This window comes from Capricornis sumatraensis, chromosome 2 (assembly GCF_032405125.1).
Source record: "Capricornis sumatraensis isolate serow.1 chromosome 2, serow.2, whole genome shotgun sequence".
NCBI classification, from domain to species: Eukaryota; Metazoa; Chordata; class Mammalia; order Artiodactyla; family Bovidae; genus Capricornis; species Capricornis sumatraensis.
The window spans coordinates 50,082,086-50,108,290 of record NC_091070.1 but is presented as its reverse complement, the minus strand read 5'-3'; the positions used below and the strand labels follow the sequence as shown (position 1 = coordinate 50,108,290).

The 26,205-nt window shown below is 44.7% G+C and overlaps 1 protein-coding gene across 1 annotated transcript in view; it reads right to left on the bottom strand.

The window, feature by feature from the left end:
* Window positions 1–26,205, bottom strand: part of MYZAP (myocardial zonula adherens protein) — a 115,287-nt gene that overhangs the window by 76,142 nt on the left and 12,940 nt on the right. The window contains exons 2-5 of the mRNA XM_068963685.1: window positions 25,621–25,707; window positions 9,767–9,922; window positions 6,117–6,209; window positions 2,144–2,257 (exon numbers count right to left, since the gene is read on the bottom strand). Coding sequence (XP_068819786.1) covers window positions 2,144–2,257; window positions 6,117–6,209; window positions 9,767–9,922; window positions 25,621–25,707 — 450 coding nt within the window. The remainder of the gene's footprint in view (window positions 1–2,143; window positions 2,258–6,116; window positions 6,210–9,766; window positions 9,923–25,620; window positions 25,708–26,205) is intronic.

The window sequence follows — 26,205 nt, the reverse complement described above, 5'->3', positions numbered from 1 at the left end:
GGGGGAGCCTGGTGGGGTCTGTGGGGTCGCACAGGGTCGGACATGACTGAAGCGACTTAGCAGCAGCAGCAGCCGACAATGGAAGAAATAAGAAGTTAATATCTTCAGACTCATGTGAGTTTCCTGGCCATGAGACAGTATCTTTCTTTCCTCCACTCCTCCCCTTCCCCTGCCTCCACCCACTTCTTTTTATTTTTCTCAAACAATTTTTAACCTTTTCATTATAAGTCTCCTCTGACTCCTCCTCTCTGGAATAAGAGACTAGACTGTGATGAGGAATCAGTCAGCGTCCCTGAGTTAGGGTGGACCCTGTTCTAACAAACAGCTGACCTTTGAAGTGAATGCCTGGAGTGTCAGTGATGGGGACAAAAATGTTGCCTGCCTGCCTGCCATTCCAGTAAACAATGAATGCTGCTGGCCATCAAGCCATCAGCCAGGGCAGCCCACCAGACAGTGTGCCCTGAGGGAAATGCAGGATGGGGAAAAAGCAGGATACCAGGCCTAGAGAGTTAAGATGCATACCAAAGAAATAATGTCCATGAGCCCAGACTCTTACATCCTATCATACATAGAAAAGCATTAAAAACATTAACTTAAGATGTCTCTCTTTTGTGACTAACAGCAACCTTCTGATGTTTGACTACATTTTTTTTTTCAGCCAAAACTCCTGTATATCCTGGTCCTCCCTAACTTCTTTGGACCAGTTCCTCAGAACTCTCTGAGAGACTGAATCCTGGGCTATAGTCCTCAGGGAGGCCCCCAAATAAAACAGAACTCTCAACTTTTAGGTTGTATATTGTTGTTGTTGTTGTTGTTTTCCAGGCAAATCAGAAGTATGATGGGGAAGAAAAAAACACAGATACCAACCAGATGTGAAGTCAGGTAAGATACAGCCTTTCCTGGTTGGCCAGGGTGAGAATATGTCCGAGAGGGAAGGAAAGGGAGCCTGGACAAGCCCCCTTGATGGCAGGAGGAAGGGAAAACAAAGGCTACTGAATAAACCAGACCCAAAGCAGGGCCTGGTCTGAGGCCAGGGGAAAGCTGGCATGCTCTAAGGAGAGCCAGGAAAAGGGTGGGACTCAGAGCCCCACCAGAAATGGGCTTCCAGACAAACCCAAACACAAGGCCTGCCCCCACTGTGGGACTATATCCTAGCTTCGATGCTGGCACTACCGCCCAATCAGCTGTCAGCAAAAAGTACTAGATCCTAGGGGAAGTGGATCATCCCAACATAAAATTTGTTTGCTTATCTAGCAAATTATTTATAGAGAACCAGAAAGGATATGAAATAGCTTGTGTGAACTTTGAAGAGGAAGGTAAAGAGATAAGAGCCAAATAAAGTTGGAAGGGGACAGAATCTATTATTTGCATGTTTGGAAATTAAAGCCCGAGGAGTCTGTTGAATACAATGTTGAATCTAATGCTTGGCTCTAAACATTTTCAAATTTATTTGCATATTACATGGGGGGCTCAGTTGAAACAGTAACAATAGGCAGCATGTGAGGGATTAACTCCCAACAAATCACAGTAATAATGAGAAGAATCCCCTTGGTGTGGGTTGACCACACATCTGCACACGTGTAGGATCCTGGCTCTTTTTGGCATCCCTGTCTGGCACTACCAGGTGTTCTCTGGAAGGCACATGACTTTTTCTTATAATGCAAAATAATTTCCACATTAGGAAAACATGTCTAATAGCCTTTGGGAGTTACTCATCATGAATAAATGAGGATTGCCTTGGGTTAAGGCCATCTTTCCTGTGACTGGTGAGACTTCTCCTAACACTGTGGCATGAGGGAGCAGGTGATATGTTGTTTCAGGCACTGATGCTTAGGACCACTCAGGTGTCTAGTGGGACAAGTGACATCACTAGCGCTGAACTCAGGATCTAAACCCCCATTTTAATAAGGGCAAAAACAACTGCAACTGCAAGGTCGGGAGTCTCGGCTTGGAAGCATTTCCATCAGCTTCCTTCCTTAACCGTCTCCCTGGCTCAGCCTTTACTGTGACCGAGCGTATTCTGAATAATGAGCCGAGAACATTCTGTGACTTACTCTAATACAAAGACACAGGGCCCACCCTTGGCTAAGCTCATACGCACTGGAACAGAGGACAACCCAGCCAATGGGGAGCAGATGAGTACCTGCAAGCTGATGGAGTCTGACGCCAATGCCGCGGTCATGGCATTAAAACTGTCCAGGGCTGACGACTGGGTTTGGATGTGATTCTCCAGGTAGTCCTGCTTTGCCTGTGAAACCTGGACAGATTGAAGAGACAGTTACACACAACCAAACCATACATGCTCACAAAAATCTTCAGCTAGGTCACAACTTTCTCCTGAGGGCAGACACATCAGGGTCAATGATACTTCAAGTACAGCTTTACATTAAAAAGTCAACATCTGCATGACCCAGAGAGCAGAAAGGCAAGACAACTTTTCCTCTAGATGATATGCACTCCTTCCCCAACAGGGCCTCACTTACTTCTCACAACGCTATGCAGCCCCCAGAACATGCCTTTTTATAGGGAGGAAAGGGAAGGAGAGGAATTTGAATGCAAATATACAGCTACCTTTACGACTAGAATCTAGCTGGATACGACTTTGTACAGTCTTGCTTTTGCCTACTCACCATAGAAGGAATATGCTTTGGACTCACCCAGTTCCCAGTTGTTTTGCAGCTGCTGTTGTTGTGTTGTCTTTGTTGGATGTATATTTAATGTGTTTCAGAGAGTTTCATCAGAGCCCAGTCTTAAGCTAGACCTTAAAGAAGGGCTGGGTATATAGAAAGGCCAGGAGGCAAGAGAACCAGAGGTAAGGTTCTGGGAGGCTCAAGGGTTGATCCTGTGAGGGCTGTGGGAGCCACAGGAAGCAGTCAGGCATGAGACACCGAGAGGTGTACCCTTGGGAGAGGAAAGAAATAGCAGGCCAGGGGCAGGAGGTGTGTTCCGGCTCAGGGCACATTCATACAGCCAATAAATTAGCATCTTTTTTTTTTTTAAGATTATTTTTGATGTGGATCATTTTTAAGTCTTTATTGAATTTGTTATAATATTGCTTTGTTTTATGTTTTGACCTTTGGCCTATGAGGCATGTGGTATCTTAGCTCTCCAACCAGGGCTCGAACCCACATCACCTGCATTGGAAGGTGAAGTCTTAACTACTGGACCACCAGTAAAGTTCCACGTTGGCATCTTAACCTGGCTACAGTCTGTGGTGCGACCCAGAGAAGGAGGAGACTGCAGGTAGAGATGGAGCTCCTGTGACAGTCTAGATGAGAAAACGAGGGTGTGCAGGAGGTGGCCATGGAAAGCAAGGGGCAGAGACCTGCTTATGCATGCAAGTCCAGTCCTCTGGCTTTAATCACAGTCAGTGTCAGCGGATGGCAGAGGGAATTTCCATTGGCAGGTGACAATTTCACAAATCTCTTCCTACACGTCAATGAGAATGACAAGCTGGATATGCCTGTATACTCCCACCCCATATAATCAAGGCAGTAGGTCTTACTTAAGCAGATAATTTCACAGCCCAGAGATAAACAAGACTCTAATACATGACTGTTGCAACTGTGCTCCTTTACTGCAGATGTTAACTTTTATGGGAAGTATGTCATACAGAATAGACTTTTCCTTCAAGGTTATTAACCACAAATATTCTTTTAAATGTTTTTCCCATAAAGCATTAGCTAGGTTAAACCAGAGGAAGCTTATTTTTTCTTTAATTTTGAGTAGGCAATATATTCCTAGAGTTCAAACATTTTAAAAGTAGAAAAGGCACTAAATATTTCTAAATATTAGACACTAAACAAAATATTTTTTCACTCCTGTCCCATCTGCTCAGTTACCACCATGTCCACTCTGCACCTCAAGTAGGGACCACTGTTAATTACTTTCTTGATGATCCTGCCAGTAATTTTTTGTACACACACAAAACAATCTAGATATATTTATTTTCTCCTTAGTTTACATAAATGGTAGTATACTACACATGACATTTTCCTGTGTCTTGCTTTTTCACCACTTACTCTGTATCTTTGAAATTTTTCTGTATCTTTTTGAAGAACTTATTCATTTTTATTTTTTAACAACTCTGTGATTGTAGAGATGTAATATATATTTTTTAAATTTTCTCTTTCTTAATGGACTTGTAAGGTTTCCAATCTTTTTACTATTATTATAAGCAATGTTTAACAACTAAGTTTATGCATACATCATTTCACATATGTGAGGGTTTTTCTATAGAATAAATTCTTAGGAAAAGAATTACTGAGTCAAAGGATGTAGGCATTTGTAATTTGGGTAGATATTCCAAATTGCTTTCCCTAAAAGTAATACAAACTACATTCCAAGCAGCAATCTGCCTGATCCTCTACAGCACAGCTATTACAGCATCTTCTTCCACTTTTGCAGTTTTGCCAGTCTGCTAGATAAAAATTATATCACAGGACCATTTTAATCTGAGTTTCTCTTATTGAGAATGAGGAATTTAAGATCTCTTCATCTGTCCCTTACTATAAATTATCTGTCACAAATATTTTGCCTATTTTTATGAGGTGTGGCCTTTTTCTTTTTGATTCATGGGCGCTTTTTAAGTATCCAGAATATTAGCTTACTAGTTGCTCAGTCGTGTCTGACTTCTTGTGACCCCATGGACTGCAGCTCGCAAGGCTCCTCAGTCCATGAGATTCCTCAGGCAAGAACACTGGAGTGGGCTGCCATTTCATTCTCCAAGCCTACTACCTATAGTACGAAGGCAAATAATTTTTCCCAGGTTGTCATTCGACTTTGGTATTTTTGCCAGCACTCGTCTTCATTTTAATGTAGTCAAAATTATCAGTGTCATTAACTCTTCCTTTAGTGAATTTGGAATTGCATCTCTTCATAAGATAATACCTTCCCCTCTCCAAGAGTGTAAAACAATTCACATATATTTCCTTCTGGCACTAAGTTTAACAAAAGCTACCCAGAATTTGTCCAGATATAAGTCTGTCCCAACAGCATATACTGACTGGACTATTTTCCTCCCTTCATTTAACGTGCCACATTTATCATAGATTGGGTTACATTTCTGGGCTCTTTTTCATTAATGTCTATTTATTTATGTGCCAATACTATTCTGTTTTCATCTCTGAGGCTTTCTCAATTTCTTTCTCAATATTTCTCAATATTAAGAGGCCTAGTCTCCTTCATTGCCTTTTTATCCCCCCAGAAGTTTAACTCTTCATATTTATTTTCTGTACACCATGGAACCACTTAGTTCAGTTGTAAAAGAACAACATAAAATAAAAATCCTTTAATACTTTTACTGGGTAATATTACATTTACATATCAACATGAATGGTATTAATGTCTTATGATGTTGAATCTTCCTTTCCAAGTATATGACATATATGTCTTTCTACTCATCAAAATTTATTTTCAGATATCTGGTAGTTTTTTGTTGCTTTTATTTTCTCTAACTGGTTTTTTGCATATTGCAATCTATTTGTCTATGTCCATTAATATTTTACCTTGCTACTTTATAGAATTCTTCTGTTTATAGCAGTTTTTTCATTGGTTCGCTGGAGTTTTCTGGGTATGTAGTCATACAGTTTGTAAACTGTGATAGTTTTTCATCTACCCGTCCAGTTTTTATACCTCTAAATCTATTTCTCTTGCTAAATTCCATGGCTAGTCTCTCCAGTACAATGTCATTTAATAATAATAGAGCTGGCTTCCTTATCTTGTTGTTGACTTTGGAGGGAATGCTTTGAAAGTGAAAATTATTCTTGCCACAAAAATTTTCCTTCAAATAATAAACTTCATTCTGTGATAATATTCCCTCAGTTTATGTAAAATATGATTCCAGGGACTTCCCTGGTGGTCCAGGGATTAGGAATCTGCCTTCCAGTGCAGGGGAGATGGGTTCAATCCCTGGTCAGGAACCTAAGATTCCATGTGCTATGGAGCAACTAAGCATACGCCACAACTGGAGAGCCCACGAGCTGCACCAAAGACCCAGTGCAATAATGTTCCTGTGATTCCACTCACAAGAAACATGGTAAACTCAAGTACCTTCAGGCACTAGCAACTGAGAGGGAGTTCTAAGCCCTAGCATCCCTTCACGTGATGCTACTTACTGACAGTTCCTGGGTGAGCTGTCGAATCTTCTGTCTCATTTCATCATAGTCTCCGTACATTCTCTTTCTTACTTTTTCCAAAGTAGCTCTCACCTGCAGCCCACAAAAATACTGGTTAGAAATCAAGCTACAATATTTTCATGTGAGATTTCCAAAACATTTAAGAAACCCTAATAAGAGAAGGGCCTCACAAAAAAATAATCTTAGGAACAGGACAATTTGGGATATTAAGAAAGAGTATCACAAGGGAATTATCCAAATAATAGTGATAATAATAAATACACATTGTGGATTATATATAATTATTAATAAATATTAATTATCAAATAACATGCTCTGAAGAAAAAGCGGTTTATTGAAATTTACCTACCACCCTAAAAATCATATTCAGGCAGGATTTTTCCCCTTTTCCTATCACATATTTTTATAAGTAGGAACTGTTTAACTGGTCAGCTTCGCAAATACATGACTATTGCTGCTGTTGTTGTTCTGTCGCTATGTCATGTCCAACCTTTTTGCGACCCCATAGACTGTAGCCTGCCAGGCTCCTCTGTCCATGGGATTCTCCATGCAAGAATACTAGAGTGGGTGGCCACTCCCTTCTCCAGAGAATCTTCCCAACCCAGGGATCAAATCCATGTCTCCTGCATCAGCAAGTGGATTCTTTACTACTGAGCCACCAGGAAAGCCAGAACACATGACTAGGCAGACCAAAACGAAAAACAGAAAAAGGGCACCTCTAATTTTCCCTATCGCTGTCCTGACTGCCAGAGAGCAAATAAATGTTTGGAAGGAAAGTATGAGCTTAGAGAGCCCATAAATGTGAAAGTCAGTTCCTCAATAATCACCAACACTACAGAAGGCAGTAAATATAAGAAAAGTCATGGTGATTCCCCCAAACGCCTGTTTATACAAACGCTGTTTAAATTTCTCTATAATACCACTTCCAGAGATGTAATGGGGCCTTAAATATATTCTCAATAAAAACGAAAAAACCTAACAAATAGTCTCTATCTTCACTCTTCTTCTGGTGCTCCCTTGGTTGAATGAAGAACTCAGGGATTCTCCTACAAAAAAGCAGCCTCAAAGGAGCCCTCTCCAGAAGGCTCTGGAACTTCTATCACAGGAAAGGCTCAAGAGCAGCAGTTTGGTTAGAATGAGGGGTTAAGTAGGCCACAGCATGTGGGGACTTAATTTTGAAACTGTATTTATGCAACTAGCACATTGCTTTAAACTGTATGTTTATTAGGAATGACTGGATACTGGTGGAGATTTCAGGGCAGGAGAAGGCAAGTCACAACACCTTGCCCTTCCCAAATGAACTGTAATGATAGAGTCTACTTTCTCACCACTGAATACAAACATTTTGGGGGAAATGAGGCCAAAAGCAACAACCTTTTCATTCTGGGCAGACAGAACGGCTTTCATCTGTGACCCTGAGTTGGTTCTCAGCCTACTCACTGGTGGGGAGTGGGTGGAGTTGGATGTGACTCCCATTGGCAAATACTGCGAGTCCACCCACAAGTGAGGGAAGGCACACAAACCCATAAACACACTCAGGAATGAGTAGCCTGGGATGGATCTGAAGCCAGCCACAGAAAGTGGGACCAAAAAATTAATTTTAAATTGTAGATCACAGTGGAGGTTGGCAATTCAGGTCAGAAATTCTCATGTGATTTGGACATCTGACAGCCTGAACCTACGATTTTGTCTTGGACAATCTGCAACTCACCAATCTGCTTAGCAGGTTTGCCTCTGAAGTGGTGCCATGTTATTTGGGGCATCTCAGTGAGAAAGGCATAAGCATTTGCATGAGAAAAATAGGGGCAACCAAAAAGGTACGAGCTGTCCCTACACAGAAACATAGGAATGGGCTACTCTGAAAGGTTAAAAATGATCTTGAGGGTTTGGATGACTGGGGCTCTGAGGTTGACAGTTGTCCGACAGGCTCTACCCGCTTGTGTATGAGTATGGCTCGTCTGGCTTTCTTCATTTCCTCTGTTAAGAATTTATTATCTTTTTTATTCCTTAAAATTGTACAACTATCCAAATCTTTCAAGACAATTAAGAAAGGTACATTTATTATTTTTTGATATTTGATAAGAGATGCTCTTCTCAAAAACTCAAAACAAAAGCTGACCACACGTGTTTGTGTCCTACTGGCAAACACAGCCAAATAAAACAGAGCTAGTTTTGACCTTAATGATCCCTCCTCAGCCCCCATGATCTGTAAATGAGAAAACTGAAGCTCAGATAGGGCAGAAGTTTGGCTGGGTCAAACAGCTGGACCTTGAACCAAGACCCATGGGGACTTCATTGCCCATGCTGCCCCTGCTTCTCACGAGCACTCTTTAGTCCACAGGCCAGTGTCTGGGACAGCTCATATCCTCTCTATCTAATCACTCTGGTTTTACAACAAAGGCACTGTTCAATCTAGGGAGACACTGGGTAGACCAAGAAAGAATGGAGATGATGGATGGATAGAAGGAAGGAGGGAGGGAAGGAAGGAAAGATAGATAGATGATAGATAAAAAGAAAAGGTTACAAGGAAATACTCCAAAATGTTAACAACTGTTCTGATTGAATTGTAGAATTGTGGGTGATGTTGTTTTCTTCTTCATACATCTTTATATTTTTCAAAGTTCTCCAAAGAACGTACACTTTAAAAGAAATGTAATATTAATTACAAAGAAATGGTATTAATTGGCCTGGGTTAGACAATGTCTATTCTGGTTGACTTCTCAGCATCTGTTTCAACCCCACTGATTGGCCTGAACCATCAAACCAATTCCCAAGGCCCATTCCCCTTGCCAGTGATGGATTCAGGAATGGGCATGTGACCTGGGTCCTTGCCAATGAGACACCAGGGCAAGTCTGATGACGGGTCTCTAAAGGGGAACCAGAGATGATTGTCTCCTTTTCCTTCTCCGGACACCATCATATTTTCAGATGATGCTGTGAGCCTAAGGCTGAAGGAGGAAAGAACCAAGGGAATCTCAGAAGTAGAACTGGTGCTTGGAGAGCCCTGCCTGGAGTGCACCTATCCCTAGACTTATCCCCACATGAGAAAAATTTGGCTTTTCTGCTACCTGTAGCCAAAAGTATCCAAATTCATACAGCTGTCCAAACTCTTATATTAGGAGTGTCCAATATAATATGCAAAACTACCTAAGAGCCTCCTTATCATACATGGAAGAAAAAAGCTATTTGGTCTACTGAGTATCCTTACTTAATAACATATAGAACTTCATCCTATACCTCACTGCAAAATTACATGTGTACTTCCCTGGTGGCTCAGACGGTAAAGAACCTGTCTGCAATGTGGGAGACCTGGGTTCGATCCCTGGTCAGGAAGTTCCCCTGGAGAAGGAAATGGCAACCCACTCTAGTATTCTTGACTGGGAAATATCATGAACAGAAAAGCCTGGAAGGCTACAATCCATGGGGTCGCAAAGAGTCAGACACAACTGAACGATAACACTTTTCACATCACCATGAAGATCTGTAGCGGTTTTTCCATCCAAAATGACGTTTAGAATTATTTCAAAATGACTTATTATGTTCATATCAGAGCTTCCAGCTCCACCCTCTTACATGCTACAAGAAGACTGTAAAACAGAAAAAAAAATAATAATCCTTAAACTACTCACGTCTTTGATGTAGTTCATCTCTTCTTTCAGCTGATTGGTGGTCCACCCATACACCACCATTTCTTTCTGCTGGTTTTGATCTGATCTTCGCACCACACCATAGACAACACCCTGAGGGAGTTTCCTGGTCGATTCTCCATTGCTCAGGTCACAATGCTGAAAGAGGGGAGGAAAAGAGAAGAGAATGGTGACTCTTTAGGCTTTGTAGAGGCAGCTGTCATCATGGGCCCACTGAACATGGTTATGCAGGTTGTGCCCAGCACTGAGATGCCTGGCAATGGGGGAGGGGTGGCACTGCCAGTAGAAATCCAACCTGGTCTCTACTCACCAAGTCATAGTTGGCCTGTGCCTATCTTTCCCCTGGAAGACCAGCACCTTGCCCTAATTTCCACCAAAGCTCTGTCCCTTTATCAAGCAGCGTCTCTGCAGGAACACATCTTCCCAGAGAAGGTGCCTTTCGACACAGGCGCCTTCTGACAAAGGTGCCTAATGGACTTGTGCCATCCCTGATAGCAAGAGTGAGTGTCTGAAATCTCACATTCTCGGTAAAGCTGTTTTTATGCTGGGTCCTCTGTATGACTTCATCGTCATCACTAACTGTGTGGCCTGAAACGCAGGAGGCTGAGATATGTGGGGGGAAGAACGCTGACAGCCATCTGGCAGCCAGATTGTCCCCTGACGTTACAGCTGACCCTGGAGCCAGTTCTGAGGAAGGGAGGTGGGGTCCCCTGTTGTGACTATTCATGAAATACTTCTGAAAAGTCAGGCAGAGGCAGCATGACATCACTCCAAAAGAATCCTCTGCTCCTTGGCTCTCTCAGTTAAAACTCCCATCATTGCTGAAGTGCAAATACACTTGGGAAGCGGGGAGACGTGGCCAAGAGAAAGTAAGATTTATTGAGCACCTTCTATAAGCTAGACATGTCCCTCACACATTTAATCTTCACAGCCACGCCACAACACAATGACTGTCCTTTCCACTTTATAGCGGAGAGAGCTTAAGTTCAGAGAGGTCAAGTCTCGTCTCTTGTTCATGGCCACATACCTAGGTTCAAGCCCAGTTCTGTCTGATACTAAGGACACCTCCCCGTAGGCTTTGTTGGATGTAGAGGGACAGAGTAGGCCATCACAACATAGAAGAGAGGGGACAGGAACAACCTAAGACGAGGGACTGAGATGACAGAGAAAAACCAGCCTATGTCTAATCTTCTTTGGGGCTGACAATGTCACAGGACAGAAGGCTGAGTTTCATAATGGTAACTTTGCTCTTGAACTAATTTTTAAACCACCTGTGCATAAATTCTTTCTATGTACTTGCAAAACATCACTGACATATAAAACTATAATGTGCATGTTAAAATCATTCATTTGTGGCAGAATAGTAAGTCCTTTATGGCCCATTCAATCAAAGCTTGTAAAAGTTACCAAATTATTCATCATTAATGACCTCTAAGCTGGGGCTTCCCTGGTGGCTCAGACATTAAAGCGTCTGCCTGTAATGTGGGAGACATGGGTTCGATCCCTGGGTCAGGAAGATTCCCTGGAGAAAGAAATGGCAACCCACTCCAGTACTCTTGCCTGGAAAACTCCATGGATGGAAGAGCCTGGTAGGCTACAATCCATGGGGTCGCAAAGAGTTGGACACGACTGAGCAACTTCACTGGTACTGGTAATGACCTCTAAGGAGGGGATGGTAGGGAGGAGAAGGGATGCTGAAGGTCAGAATGAAATTTGATTTTTTTTCTTTATAACTTCATGTATCATTTGCTTACAATGTGACCTTTTGAAAAATAATTAATAAGAAGGGCTTTCCTGGTGGTTCAGTGATTAAGAATTTGTCTACCAACCCAAGCGACACAGGTTTGATCCCTGGTCCCAGAAGGTCCTAAAGGGCAAGGAGTAACTAAGCCTCACAACTGCCGAGCCCGTGTCTGCAACTCCCGAAGCCCACACGGCTAGAACCTGTGTTCCACAGCAAGAGAAGCCATCTCAGTGAGAAGCCCACACATCGCAATGAAGAGGAGCCCCCGCTCGCTGCAACTAGAAAAAGCCCACATGCAACAATGAAGACTCAGCACAGCCAAAAAATTTTACATAAATCTTAAAATATAACAAAACATCCATTGCTTCCCACTCTTCTGTACAAACTTGTTAAGAGATAAAATATGAGGGGTGGGACACTTGCATTGCTTATGGAAAATGCTTTCACTAGAACTCCTCATACCTGGGCCCCACAGGCACTGAGGCAACTCTTAATGTTGATACCTAAGTTTAGGTGAGTGGGGGGTTAAATGGCACTCACTGGAGTGAGAAGCTCGGATTAGATATCCCAGCTTTACTACACGTATAATCAGGAAGAGGAAAAGCTCTAATGAAACTCCCACATACCAGGAAACAAAAGCAAGCTCTTTCAGTCACCAGCTCCACCCAGTTCCTGAAAAACAAGCTGATGCTGGCCTCAGGCTTTGGGAAAACTTGTTTCTGAAAAGCAAAGGTTTTCACAGGTGGACTGTCCTACAGGAAAACGCTCAGGTGACCAGATCAAGAGGACTTGTCTCCCTGCCCATGAGGGGAGATGGGGACCACCACAGATGGAGGTATACGCAGACAAGCCAGGGACAACATGGTCTGTGGAACACATCCCGAGAGGTCGTGGATCTGAAAGTTACACACGTGGAAAGATATCAAAGATTTGTTAAGTAAAAAATAGTACATTGCATATTATTTCTATTTTTTGCTTTGCAAGGGAGTGTTTGAGTAAAACATCTAGAAAGTTGGACTCCACATCTTCAATAATACTTTTTCAAAAAATGACAACTAAAAAATTATTACAAAGTCAGGATCTAAATGAGAGACCCACAGGGAAGGGCCCAACACAGGAGCAGACCCATATGCATGGGCCACCCCACAAGGAGAGGACTCCTGAGGAGCTGCTGGGCTGTGATGGGGAGGTGGAAGGGGTGTTTACGAAGAAAGAAAATATTTTTTGGCTAGCCATTTTACTATATAACTTTTTCTTTAATCCCCATATTAACCCTACTGTGTATATATTACTATTTCTTCCAAGGTGGGAGTATTCAAGTGCCTGTTTGTGTTTCCAAATCTAGGCTCTTTCTTTAACCACAAAACCTTCAGGATAGCTTGTGTGTTAATCACTCAGTCATGTCCGACTCTTTGTGACGTCATGGTCTGTAGCCCATTGGGCTCCTCTACCAATGGGATTCTCCAGACAAGAATACTGGATTGGGTAGCCATTTCCTCCTCCAGGGATCTTCCCGATCCAGGGATCAAAGCTGGCTCTCCTGCATTGCAGGCAGATTCCTACCATCTGAGCCACCAAAACCCTCAGGATAGCTTAGAGGAGAGGAAGTGAAGCTCACAGCTTTGTGTGGCCCCAGACCTCAGGGTTATGATAGCCAAGAGGGAAGCTCTCAGATTCAGAGCCTCTGGGAGGAGGCGAGCCCAGGATGGGAGGCTCTTCTCCAGCCTCCCAGGATCCATGTCCCTCCAGTCCCCAACTTCATTCCAGCCTCAGGGCCTCTTCTCTGTTCCTTTATCAGCCAACCTCCTTTGTGCCTCAGGCATTTACACAGGCTATTCCCTCTCACTGCAGAGCCACTGCGGGGCTGAAATGCTCTTCTCTCAAGGTCATCTTCACCAACTCTTCAGACAGTCAGGTCTCTACAACACTTACCACAACCATGATGGAGTGACTGTTAGCAGCACGATATATGTAAGGCCTGTTTCCCTACCAAATCAAAGTTCTAAGAAGTCTAGGGTCTTATCTGTCTTCTTTTTCACCATAATCCCCGGCAACTAACAGTGACGGACACTTAATGAGTTCTCAATAAATACTTGCTGAATGAATAAGAAGCTTTAAAAGTTGGAAGAGGTTCTGGGGAATTACTCAGAATATGTAAAGTTGGTCCCCTGAAGAGAACACCCTTTGTTCCTCTAAGATGAAGCCACAGGGTGGGGGTAGGGGGTGATATTTGCCCCAAGCATAAAATCTATATCCAGAAAAAGTTGCAAAGTAGCTGAGACTTCCATTACTTCGACAAAACGTGAGCATGCTTTTGGTCAAAAACTGGAAAACCCAGATAAAAAAAAGAGTTGACATGTTTGGCACTGTGTTTGTAGCTAAATTTTTCTCCTCCCGTGTCCTTTAAAATAATCTCCCCATAAGATAAATATTAATTTTTAGGCATGATAACAGCATTGTGATTATATTAAGAGATAATCTTTATCTTTTAGAGAAATATACTAAAACTATTTATGACATCTGGGACACAGGGTGGAGGAAGTGGACGGGGGTGGAGATAGGGCGAGACAGACCATGGTTTGAGGGCTGTCAGCTGGGTGAAGGTTCCAATATTCAGTACACAATTCAGTCTCCTTTTGTTTGTTCAAAATTCTCCATAATTAAAAGCTTTTTCAACTTCTTTATAATGCTGCTCGGTATTAAAAAAGTCAAATTTTAAAAAATGTACACTGGGCCTACTAAAAGCTTCCTAGACATAAAACAACAGCAGATGAAATTGCCTTGAAAACAAAAGCCCTAATAAAGGCACAGAACAAAAAAAAGTTTTTGCCAAAGAAGGGAAAAGGACATAATCAACTGAAAGAGCATCCCAAGTCCCTCTGTGCAAAAGAGCAGAATTCATGACAGGCATTATCAGTAAACTAACAGAGACTCTCTCAATGAAACTATTCCCTGGAATGTTTGCGTGACTTACAACTTACAGGCTTATGCTATGGCTGTTTTCCCTAAAGATACTTGGCAGCAAGCGCCTTAGAAAAGAAAAACGATAGAAAAGTAACTCAGCCTAAACTCCTGCTATAGAGGTTTTATTGCTATTGGAAAGCAGGGGTATAAATTCAGTGATAGATGACCATATTTTCTAAACCTTAACTCAGAATATAAGATCTTGCAACGAGATCACCTCTACAGAGATTATCTAGAGACAGTGGCTCTATCTGTTGTAGTCACTGCTAGATCCTCAGTGCTCACCATAAATAGATGCTCAATAAGTACAGTTTGAAGGCAAGAAGAAAGAGAATATAGTTGGAATTGTGCCTGTGTCAGAATATTTGGAGTATGTGGCCATCCAAGACACTGATTCTACAAAAGAAAAGCATCCCATGGTCAAGAAGGGGTCTCAGACATAAAGAACGGACTTGCGGACTTGGGAAGAGGGGAGGAGAGTGAAATGTATGGAAAGAGTAACGTAGAAAATTACATGACCATATGTAAAATAGACAGCCAACGGGAATTTGCTATATGGCTAAGGAAATTCAAACGGGCTCTGTTATCAACCTAGAGGGGTGGGATGGGGAGGGAGATGGGAGGGAAATTCAAAAGGGAGGGGATATATGTATACCTATGGCTGATTCATGTTGAGGTTCGACAGAAAACAACAAAATTCTGTAAAGCAATTATCCTTCAATTAAAAAATTAATTAATTAAAAAATAGAAGGGATCTCAGAGAATAAATAATATCAGAAACACAGCCTACCATAAATCCAAACTAATGATGGTAGACTGCCACACCAGCCCCTGGCCCCAGAGGCCAGGATAGGCAGCTGGTCACACGTCTGGCTACCAGTATGGCTTCAACGGCCTGAAACATGAATTGAGTGACTTGAAAACTAGAAAGTGAAAGTGAAGTCGCTCAGTCGTGTCTGACTCTTTGCGACCCCATGAACTGTAACCTACCAAGTTCCTCTGTCCATGGGATTTTCCAGGCAATAGAACTGGAGTGGATTGCCATTTCCTCCTCCAGGGGATCTTCCCGACCCAGGGATTGAACCCGGGTCTCCCGCACTGTAGACAGATGCTTTACCGTCTGAGCCACCAGGGAAGTCCTTTTCAAAACTTTTGGTTTTGGACTTCTTCCAGCCAGGGGGCTTCCCTGGTGGCTCAAACGGTCAAGAATCTGCCTGCAATGCAGGAGACCTGGCTTTACTCCCTGAGTTTGGGGAAATCCCTTGGAGAAGGGAATGGTAACCCACTCCAATAGTCTTGCCTGGAGAATCCCAGGGACAGAGGAGCCTGGCGAGCTATAGTCCATGGGGTTGCAGAGTTAGACACAACTGTGCCACTAACACTTTTTCCAGCCAGAAGGCAGGAGGTGACCTGGGGACTCTTTCAGTGCTGAGTGTCTGGGCGCTGGATCCATCCTGCAGGCAGAAGCGATCACTTTCAGGAATGTGGTCTGACCTGTGTGTCCATCATAGCAAATTATGGTTCCTGGTCATTATTCATGCTTGACATTGTTTTGTCCGATTATGACAAAAATGGACACTATAACTGAGCCTCTGGGGCTCTTCCACAGTCTGAGAGAGGACTAGGACTATTCCCTCTGGAATACAGAGGGGATGGGCAGGCTTGTCCCCTCAGATAAATGGAGACCTTTGAGTAACTAAGATATTTGTTGTTTTTAACTATCTCACAAGAATGAATAGAGACCACTTCCTACGTAAACTTATGGTTGGAAAAAGACAGATCACTTTGAATGCTTAAAGATGAGAAGGAAAAGAAAATTTCTAGTCAAGCAGAAATCACACAAGAGGGACTTTCCTGGGGGTCCAAGTGGCTAAGGTTTCCAATGCAGGGTCCAGGTTTGTTTCCTGGGTTAGGAAGATCCCCTGGAGAATGGCATGGCAACCCACTCCAGTATTCTTGCCTGGAGAATCCCATGGACAGAGGACCTTGGTGTGCTACAGTCCACAGGGTCGCACAGAGTCGGACACAACTGAAGCAACTTAGCACGCACGCACACAGAGAACTAGAGCCCTCATGCCACAAGGAAGAGTTCACGTGCTGCAACTAAGACCGGGTGCAGCCAAAAAAAAAAAAAATCTCACAAGAAAATGTAGTTCTATAGTATCCTTATAAGAGTAACTTCTTAAAGGTAATACTCCATTCTACGCAGACAATAGCTGCTTAGGCCTAAAAACTCCAGGAAAAAGAGAAGAGTATCTGGGGGGAGGCGGGGGTCAGTTCTCTTCTGGAACCCAGTGGTACAGTACACACCTTAGGTAAGTTTCCTTGACTGACACCAGACCTTCCTGATAGGAGGAAGCATGCAAGCTGACGTCACCATGACGACTTGTCAGGGCACAGACCTGAGTAAGAACTGCAAAGCGTTACTAGCTGTGTGGCCCTGTGCACGGGACTTACTTCAAGGTCCTGAATGTAAAATGGGGATAATACCATCGATTTCAGAAGCTTGTTTCAAGGAAGACACAGAACAACATAATGAGTCATCTGGTGCACTGCCGGGCATACTAACAGATACTGACAGATTCTACAGTTCGTGGCGGTGGCTTTAGATTTCTGAGTATCTGATTTCCTACTAGATTCTCCATGTCCATCTGGATGCTTCTGCCTGTCTGTCCATCTCTCTCCTCTGGAGTCTTTTTGCTGTTCCATCTCAGTCATCAGATTCACTCTGACAGTGACATGCTCACGCTTGAACTGGCCTTGGTTTCTCCGCATGAGGAAAGAAACACAAAGTCTTGGGAAGTTAGGAAAATGGAAGAGTTGTGGCAGCAGTTTTGTACACGGTCTCCCATCCCTCCTCAGTGTCTGATGAGGTGGGGGCGGGCACACTGCTGGGGCAGCCATTGAGCCCCGATCTTCTATTAAACCAGTCACTGCACCTCACTGTTCTACAGATGGCACTGTCATTCATATTTATTTGAATAGAGAGTCCCAGAACTAAAGAAATTTAGAAAAATGCTGCTCCCGGCTAACATTTCCACTTGCCAGAAGAGGAAATTGAGGCCCCTGGAGATGACTTGAGTGGCCCGCCCATGACCTTGAGTGGTCAGGCAGCCAGGACCAGAACCCAGGGGAACTCTCTGCCCTTCCAGGGGCTGCTATCTCTGAGAGGCACAGAGAGTCCTACACAGTATCACCAGGGAGGCCCCAGCCGCATCTGAATCACAGCAGTGCACTCCCTCACCTGGCAACAGCCCGGGATATTGTGTAATCAGTCACACCAAGGACAAGAACTCAGCAGGCCTATCCATCCGGGGCTTTTAAGGCTTTAAAGACTTAGAAGACTATAAAACCAAACGGCGAAGGTTTCCTTTTAACCATTTTACTGGACTATGAAAGCCCCCGACTTTTCCTACATACACGTATATCTGCTCTCTCTCAGTCAGGGTTCTCTAAGGTTTACATAAAAACTGCTTCTTTAGAAACATACGTCACTCCAAGGATATCTATGACAGTGGGATGTTAGCTATTCAAAATATTATCTACTTCAAGCTACTTAGTCAATTGGGAAAAACTTCACCACTGCACAGACTCAGAATCAGCAGAGCTCAGACAGTATTCTCTAAAATTCAACTATATAGTGAGACCCTGATACAACGTGATAAAGGGGGTGTTGATTTGGTTTCTTATTTGTGTGTGTGTATGTCTATGTCTCTATAAAAGTTTACTCCATACAGATTTGGATAGGAATATAAATGTATACACATTCACAAAGTTCTTTGAAAATGACAGGGGTTTAATTTCAAAATTATTTACTACCAACTTTAATGTTCAACAATTTAGTAAACATGTCAATTCCTCAACATGAAATGTGTGTCTACAACCCAATCAGCATTTCCTCTTCCCTATAATTAACGACTTTTAATATGTAAATAAAAGTTCATCGCTCATTCACCCGAGTTGTTAATACAATTTAAGGTGATAATAGTTCACAAAGAAACTTATCAGGAGTTGAACTGTGTTCTGCAAATAGAGAGCATGCTGGAGTCTTTCTCCCCAGAACCTCAGAACTGGACCCTATCTGGGGACAGGGACAAGTTAATAAGAGGTCATTAGAGTAAGAGCTAATCCAATATGACTAGTGTCCTTGTAAAAAGAGGACAGTTTGGATCCAGAGACATACACACACAGGAGAACACCAGGTAAAGCTGGAGTGATGCTGCCAGAGCCAAGGATTGCCAAGAGCCTCCGGAAGCTGAAAAAGCCAAGGACGGCTGCCTCCCTGGAGCTCTCAGAGACAGCAGGGCCCTGCTGACACCTTGATCCTGGACTTCTGGTCTCCAAAACTGTGACACCAGTTTCCGTTGGTTAAGCCCCCTCGGTTTGTGGTACATTTTACGGCAGGCCAAGGAAACTAATATAAAACTGAATCACCACAATCCAGTCACTCACTAAGCACCAACTACATGCAAGGCAGAGATCTAGGGTCCGGGAGACAAAATTAAAAGACTGCACATTTTATGTGTGTGTATATATGTACACAGGGCTTCTCTGGTGGCTCAGATGGGAAAGGATCTGCCTGCAATGCGGGAGACCTGGGTTCGATCTTGGGTTGGGAAGATCCCCTGGAGAAGGGAATGGCTACCCACTCCAGTACTCTTGCCTGGGAAATCCCATGTATAGAGGAGGCTGGAGGGCTATAGTCCATGGGAATCACAAACAGTTGGACACGACTGAGCAACTAACACACACACACACATATGTACATGTTGTATCAGACTTGGCAAGAATATGTATGTGTACATATGTGAAGTACTTAGCAGCAGATGGCTAGGTGCTAAGGGAGAGGGCTGCCTGGGTGTCCTGCTGCTCAAGAGAGGGAATAATCCCCAAGCACAGGCAGGCAGGAGGGTCTCAGGGAAGCAGACCTTTGGTGGGGCCTTTGAGGATGAGAAGACTTGGATAAACTGAGAGACGGCTGGGGAGAGGCTCCAGGCACAGGCTAGAGACTTAGCAAGGATTCTAAAGAGGAAGCAGATGTCATGGGGTTGTGAGATGATAAGTAAACCTGTCTGGTGAGGGCAGACCAACCAGGAAAAAAGGAAGAGTTAGTACTAAGTGGATTTTAGATGGGCCAAGCGGTCATGCAAGAGGAACTGGCTGCAGGGTCTGAGTCCTGCAGTCCAACCAGCAGTGCCACAATGGAACCAACAAGCGAACCAATGCACACTGTTGACATTTCGACATTTATTTCCTTACAATGATCAAATATAGCTATCTTATTTCAAAGAAGAAAGGACTTCCCTGGTGGTCCAGTGGCTAAGACTCTGCGCTCCCAATGCAGGGGGCCTGGGTTTGATCCCACATGCTGTAACTAAGAGCCCACATGTTGCAAAGAAAGAGTGAAGACCGAAAATCCTGCAACTGTTTACCTGGTGCAGCCAGGTAAACACATAAATATTGAAATAAAAGGAGAGGCATCAACTCCTCATCTTCTACCCTTTGTCATCATTTGCCATTTTATGTCAGAGGGCCAAAACCAGGACTTAATCAGGTAGGTTATTTGAGGAAGAAGGTTCTAGTGAAAATGAATTATTCTGGAAAAGGGAAGGTTGGACTCGAAAGAGAAGGCGGAGAGAAGGGAAGGGGGTGTCAGACTCCCAGAGGTATAGGGAGTTGGGTGCAGAGAACTGCCTCTCGATTCCCTCCCCTCGAACCCACACATCCTCCTCGTGGCACCCTTAACATCTCTGCCTCATTTCCAAGATGACGCCATCAGTCCCCTCGAAGTACATGGCTCTGAAGGGGACACATATGAGAAACAAATAATAGAGAAGACACTCGTTCTCACTGGCCATCAGGAAATGGGCATTGAGATGCGTGGGGCGCTTTGTTCTCACAGGGTCAGAACATTGTCTAAGTGTGTTACCTATGTTCCAATCAAGCCGAGCACTTCCTGGTTATCTGTGTGCGTGTTTAGTTGTGCCTGACTCCTTGAGACCCCACAGATTAGGGCTGTATCACTTCAGGCAAGTTACTTAATCTCTTTGTGCTTCAGTTTCCTCAACTATAAAATGGGATGTGTATGGGTGCTCAATCACATCCGATTCTTTGGACCCTATAGACTGTAGCCCACCAGGCTCCTCTGTCCTGGGATTTCCCAGGCAAGAATACTGGAGTTGCCATTTCCTACTATAGGGGATCTTCCTGACTCGGGGATCGAATCCATGTCTCCTACACTCAGGCAGATTCTTTACCACTGAGCCACCCATATCTGTGCACACCAGTGATCCTGATTTCATACTTTTAGACAAGAACGGGCACATTTGGGTGGTATGGCCATAGACTGGATTTCATATTTTTAAATACAAAAATAATGGGAAAACAGCAATAAAATATCTGTACATAAAAGGAACCCCATGTAAAGAACACTGAACACCAGCATGGCCATGGTAGGACAGGGCTTGGGAGAGCAAGGTTGGCATATGAGGTGGTATCATCACCCAAGAGGAGTTCTCTGAGGCAAGGTCTGTGCAGAGAGGAAGCCAGGCCCAGGTGTACAGGCAGAGGAATGCTCAGAGGAGGACATACCATCCAAAAACATGCAGCAGGCACAGCCCAAGAGGGAGGAGACGCAGGATGGGCAATTTCAGAAGGGAGAATGACTTCTCCCGGTGCCCGGGGAGAAAGGTGAAGAACCAGGGCCACTGGGTTTGACAGTCAAGGGGAAGCATTTGACATTTAATCCTCGCCTCTCTAGTCAGTGGGCTTCCCTTGTGGCTCAGACAGTAAAGAATCCACCTGCTATGAGGGAGATATGGGTTTGATCCCCAGGTCGGGAAGATTCCCTGGAGAAAGGAAGTGCACCCCAATCCTGTACTCTTCCCTGGAGAATCCCATGGACAGAGGAGCCTGGTGGGCTACAGTCCATGGGGTCACAAAGAGTTGGATAGGACTGAGTGACTTTTTTCACTTTTCTCTAATCAGTATTACAGGCCAGACGCGGTTGGGGAAACTTTGCATACTCCAACTCAGTTACTCTTTGCAACCAGGCTTTCATGTGCCTACTTGAAAGATGAGGAAACTAGCAGCAGAGGAACAAAGTGTCTGGGAGTCATCTGGTGGACTGGGGACAGCAGGTTTGGGGCAGATGGGATGTTCCATCCGAGAAAGATTAAGAGGAACAGGCACCCCAGCATCTGCCTTGGGAGCAGGAAGCCCTCCACACCCACCTGAGGAACCCGTGACTCCAGAGAAAGACGCCGCCTCTGTTGTCATTGCCTCCAGAAGCCTCTAAACACCCCATCATGAAGCTGGGCAACCTGAACCACCTGCCACACCCTTCCACCACTGCCCTGTGAGTAATCCCTCTCCCTAATGATTTGGGGCCAGTAGACAGAATGCGATGGCATCCCACTCCAGTACTCTTGCCTGGAAAATCCCATGGACGGAAAAGCCTGGTAGGCTACAGTCCATGGGGTCGCGAAGAGTCGGACACAACTGAGCGACCTCACTTTCACTTTTCATTTTCATGCATTGGAGAAGGAAATGGCAACCCACTCCAGTGTTCTTGCCTGGAGAATCCCAGGGACGGCAGAGCCTGGTGGGCTGTCATCTATGGGATCGCACAGAGTCGGACACGACTGAGGCGACTTAGCAGCAGCAGCAGCAGACAGAATGGCCCAGCTAGCAGTGGTGCTTATGTGCAGCCAGCTGCCCCATAGCTTCCTCAGGTCCTCAAAAGACATTATGCAGGGCTTACCTGGTGGTTCAGCAGTAAAGAATCCACCTGTCAACGCAGGAGTGTGGATTCGATACCTGATCCAGGAAGATTCCACATGCTGCAAGACAACTAAGCCCATGGGCCACAACTACTGAGCCTGTGCTCTAGAGCCCACGTGCTGCGCCTACTGAAGCCCAAAGGCTCTGGAACCTATGCCCCCCAACAAGAGAAGCACTGTGCTGAGGAGCCTGCACACTGCAACTGGAGAGTAGCCCCTGCTTGCCACAAACAGAGAAAAGCCCGCACAGCGACGAGGACCCAGCATAGCCAAAAAAAGAAACAACGCTGTGCATCTCCCCTGACTGTGAAAAAGAACAGGATCCAGCTCTGCCTTCAGTGGGCTGCAGCTCTAACAGGGCCCCGGAAACCCTCTGAGAAGTTTCGCTTCATCAGCATCCCATCAGGCCATTTACAGCCTCTTTATCTGAGCGAGCTTCAGTCCCCCAGCTGTCACACCACAGACAAAGGAACCAAAGGAAGAAGTCACCTCGCCAGTGTTCTTGGTATCCTGCAGTTTTGTGGACTACGTACGATGTCACAGAGAGGGGCAGCCACACCGAAGGACATCAGCGGGGGCTAGCAGCCCCAGGGCCTCCTCACTGGTGCTCACCTCTGGCTCCCAGTGACTCAAGACCAGGCACCTGGCCAGGATGTGGTGACAGAATCACCCAGAACAGCCTCACAGTTACCACCAGGACCTTCAAGAGCTGCCACCACCCAAGGACTTTGGTTCTGGGGTAAGAGCCGGCCCCACCCTCCTCCTCTCTACCCGTTTTTCTGCAGTGAGTCACCAATGCATCAGAGATTGGCACACAGGCTGCACACCTCGTCTGCCGAGTCTAGCATCTGGGCACAGTCTCGCCCTGGAGTTTCTGCCCTGTGCTCCAGGAGTTCTTGGGCAGGAGGGTCCTAGGGTGCAGGGAAATTGGGAGGACTCTGGCCCCCATCAGCACCACTTTCATCTGGATTACATGAGGCTTCAGGATGACATTTTGATTTTTTTTTTTTTTAAAAAGAGGGTCTAACTGTTTTTAAAAGTTTGAAAAGCACTGTTCAAGGTCAACAGACAAATTGGGACACAATGTGAAGACCAACACGCCTGTGACATAGAACAGATTGCCACTTTCTTAGGTAATACTTGACTCTTCTTGAGCAGTGGCATGCCCTCCGGTGCCTCACAGCACCTACCACCCCAGTGTTAGCACGCAGAAGCCCCTCACAAACATCTTCCCAGGCGTGCAGCTCAGAGCTAACACCAACAGACCCAATTCCCCACTGCCTCTACCATGCATTCGGGGCCCTTGTCCTGTCACTTGCCCCAGCCTGGGCCTCTTCTCCAGCAAGTGGTCATTCTGACTCCCCATGTGCTAAGCTGCCCATGAGCCTCTGGACACAGCCTAGAGCCACTCCTCTGACCAATCTATCAGCTCTGAAAGGATGGACAGAGAGGGGATCAATGAGGGCAGAGGCAGCAACACACCTCCAGCAACACGGGCCCCTGGTCATCAGCCAGGGTTCAGCAGCCAAAGCCTGACCACTTCCACTCTCTCTGCCTATGAGCTTTTACCTCTAAACTTTTTCTTTGGAAAATGTTCAAAGATATAGAGAAGCCAAAAGAACAGTTAAGATATATTACCAATGTACCATTATCATGAGTAAGAAAAGTACCATTTTTTTAATAATATGCAATATATGGATTTATGTTCAAAATTGTACAACTTGATATTGTATCAAAAGATTCTCCAGGCAAGAATAATGGAGTGGGTTACCATTTCCTTCTCCAGGGAATCTTCCCAACCCAGGGATCTAACCTGGGTCTCCCGCATTGGAAGCAAACGCTTTAACCTCTGAGCCACCAGGGAAGACGTATCAAAAGATACATATTTGTATATATATATTGGACCCAGGATTTAATCAACACTTAATTTATTATAATAATGTTAAGTCTCTCTCATCTCTTTTATCTCCAACAGATTCTTTTTTTTTTAATAACATTAAATCTATTAAGGGAGTCTGGTTAATTTTTTTATAGACAATCCCACATTTTGGATTTTTCTGTCTCCTTATTACTAGATTCAGTTACACAAGTTTGGCATGAATATTATAGGTAACATTATTTATTTCTTAACTGCATCATACCAGAAGTCACAGAAAACCAGGCTGCCCAGTCCTGGCAAAGCCGAATTGGATCTCCTGGGAGAACCACTGGCTGCCATACTGTGGCACTGTGCCTCTAGAGCCTGTAAGTCATCAGTGAGGTCACACTCTGAGCCCACATCAATATACTGCTCCAGGTAATCTTTCACCAACTAGTTTTTACATTCATTGATGACCTGGCATGGGGATTACAAAACAAGAAATTATCTAAATTTATCAGCTGATGTTATATTTAAAAAGAAAAAAAAAGAGCTTTCCCTTTTATAATCTATTACTATAAACCCATGAGGGTTTTTTTTTATTATTTAACGTGTCATAATTCATCATTGTCATTAATTCTTTTGATTTTGAAATGTTTCCATTTTTAGCAAGGAGAGCCCTTTCAAACAGGCTTTTGGGTCCTTTGATACAGCCCAATTCTCCATGTTCCCAGAGCCCTGCTTACACTTCAGGATCCTAACACTCGAACTATCACGGCAGCTTGGTTTATTTATATGTCTGTCTCACCTGAAAATCTGTCAGCTCCTCAAGGCAAGGCCAAGGTCAGACTTATCTCTGCAGCCCAGCACTTAGCTCAGCAGCTGGCACAAAAAGGCCTGCTTGGCTCCTCCTCCCTGCAGCCGGGTGCCCTTGCCAGAGCTGCTTTGGGGCCACTCCTCTCCAGGCAGCAGCCCCATCCCAAGAGCTGGGCCTCTGGCTCCGGCCGCAGAGAAAGGCTCAGGCCCCATCGCAGCTCACAATGGGCCCTTTGACTCAACTGGTCGGGCTCTTTCAGGAAAAACCCGTCCCCTGCCACCACACCTGTCACCAAAGCCAGCGCCCCTAGAGTTGCAAGGCAACACACAGCCGGCATTCACCTAGAAGTGACAGCGGGGTCCCGAGGCCACCCAGCCGGCCAGGCTGAGCAGCCTAACTTCTGGGAAGATGGTGGGTGGGGGGGGCCTTTCATCACACAGCTGCTGACACGCAGGCTCTGTGAACAGCCTGGATGGAGGACACCAGGGGAAGCGGTTCAAATAAAAGGGCACAAAGAGGGGAGGGGCTTCCCTGGCAGCCCAGTGGGTAAGACTCTGCGCTTCACTGCAGGGGGCAAGGGTTCAAACTCTGGTCAAGCAACTGAGATCCCACATGCCGCACAGCATAAAACAGCAACAAACTGGTCAAGACTTCGCCTCAGAGATGGCTTACCTGCTCTCTTCTTTCAACCTTCTTTTCGCTTGGCTCAGGCACTGGGTTCTCGGGAGGCACAGTCAGCCGTAGTCTGCAGACATTTGCCTGGGAGAGAAGACAGGAGAGACCAGTTATACACCTGCATTTGGGGCAGAAGGAGCCAGATCACCTGAGGTTTCTCGGAGCCTCTGTCGCCTCCTTAGCAATGGGAATGATGGCACAAATCACACAGGGGATGCTGGGGAAAGGCCAGCCTCTGCCGGGCCCATCACAGGCACTCACCACCTCCCTGTTTATGTTTTATGCTTTCCTTCTTTAGCAAACTACTGAATAGCTTCATAGAATTCAAACATTTTTTTTAATGGCTTATGTTCCATTACAGTACAGGATGATCTGATTTCAAAGAACAGCTAGAAGGGTAGAGGCCAAGCTATACACAGTGGTGGAGGGGTGGGAAGGTGCTTTCTACTTGACTCTATGTTGAATTTTCCTATAACAGACATGTACATGTTTAATCACAAAAAAAATTTTTTTAAGTCTATATATCCATGTCCACAGCAGCATTATTCACAATAGGCGAAAGGCGGAAACATCCCAAATGTC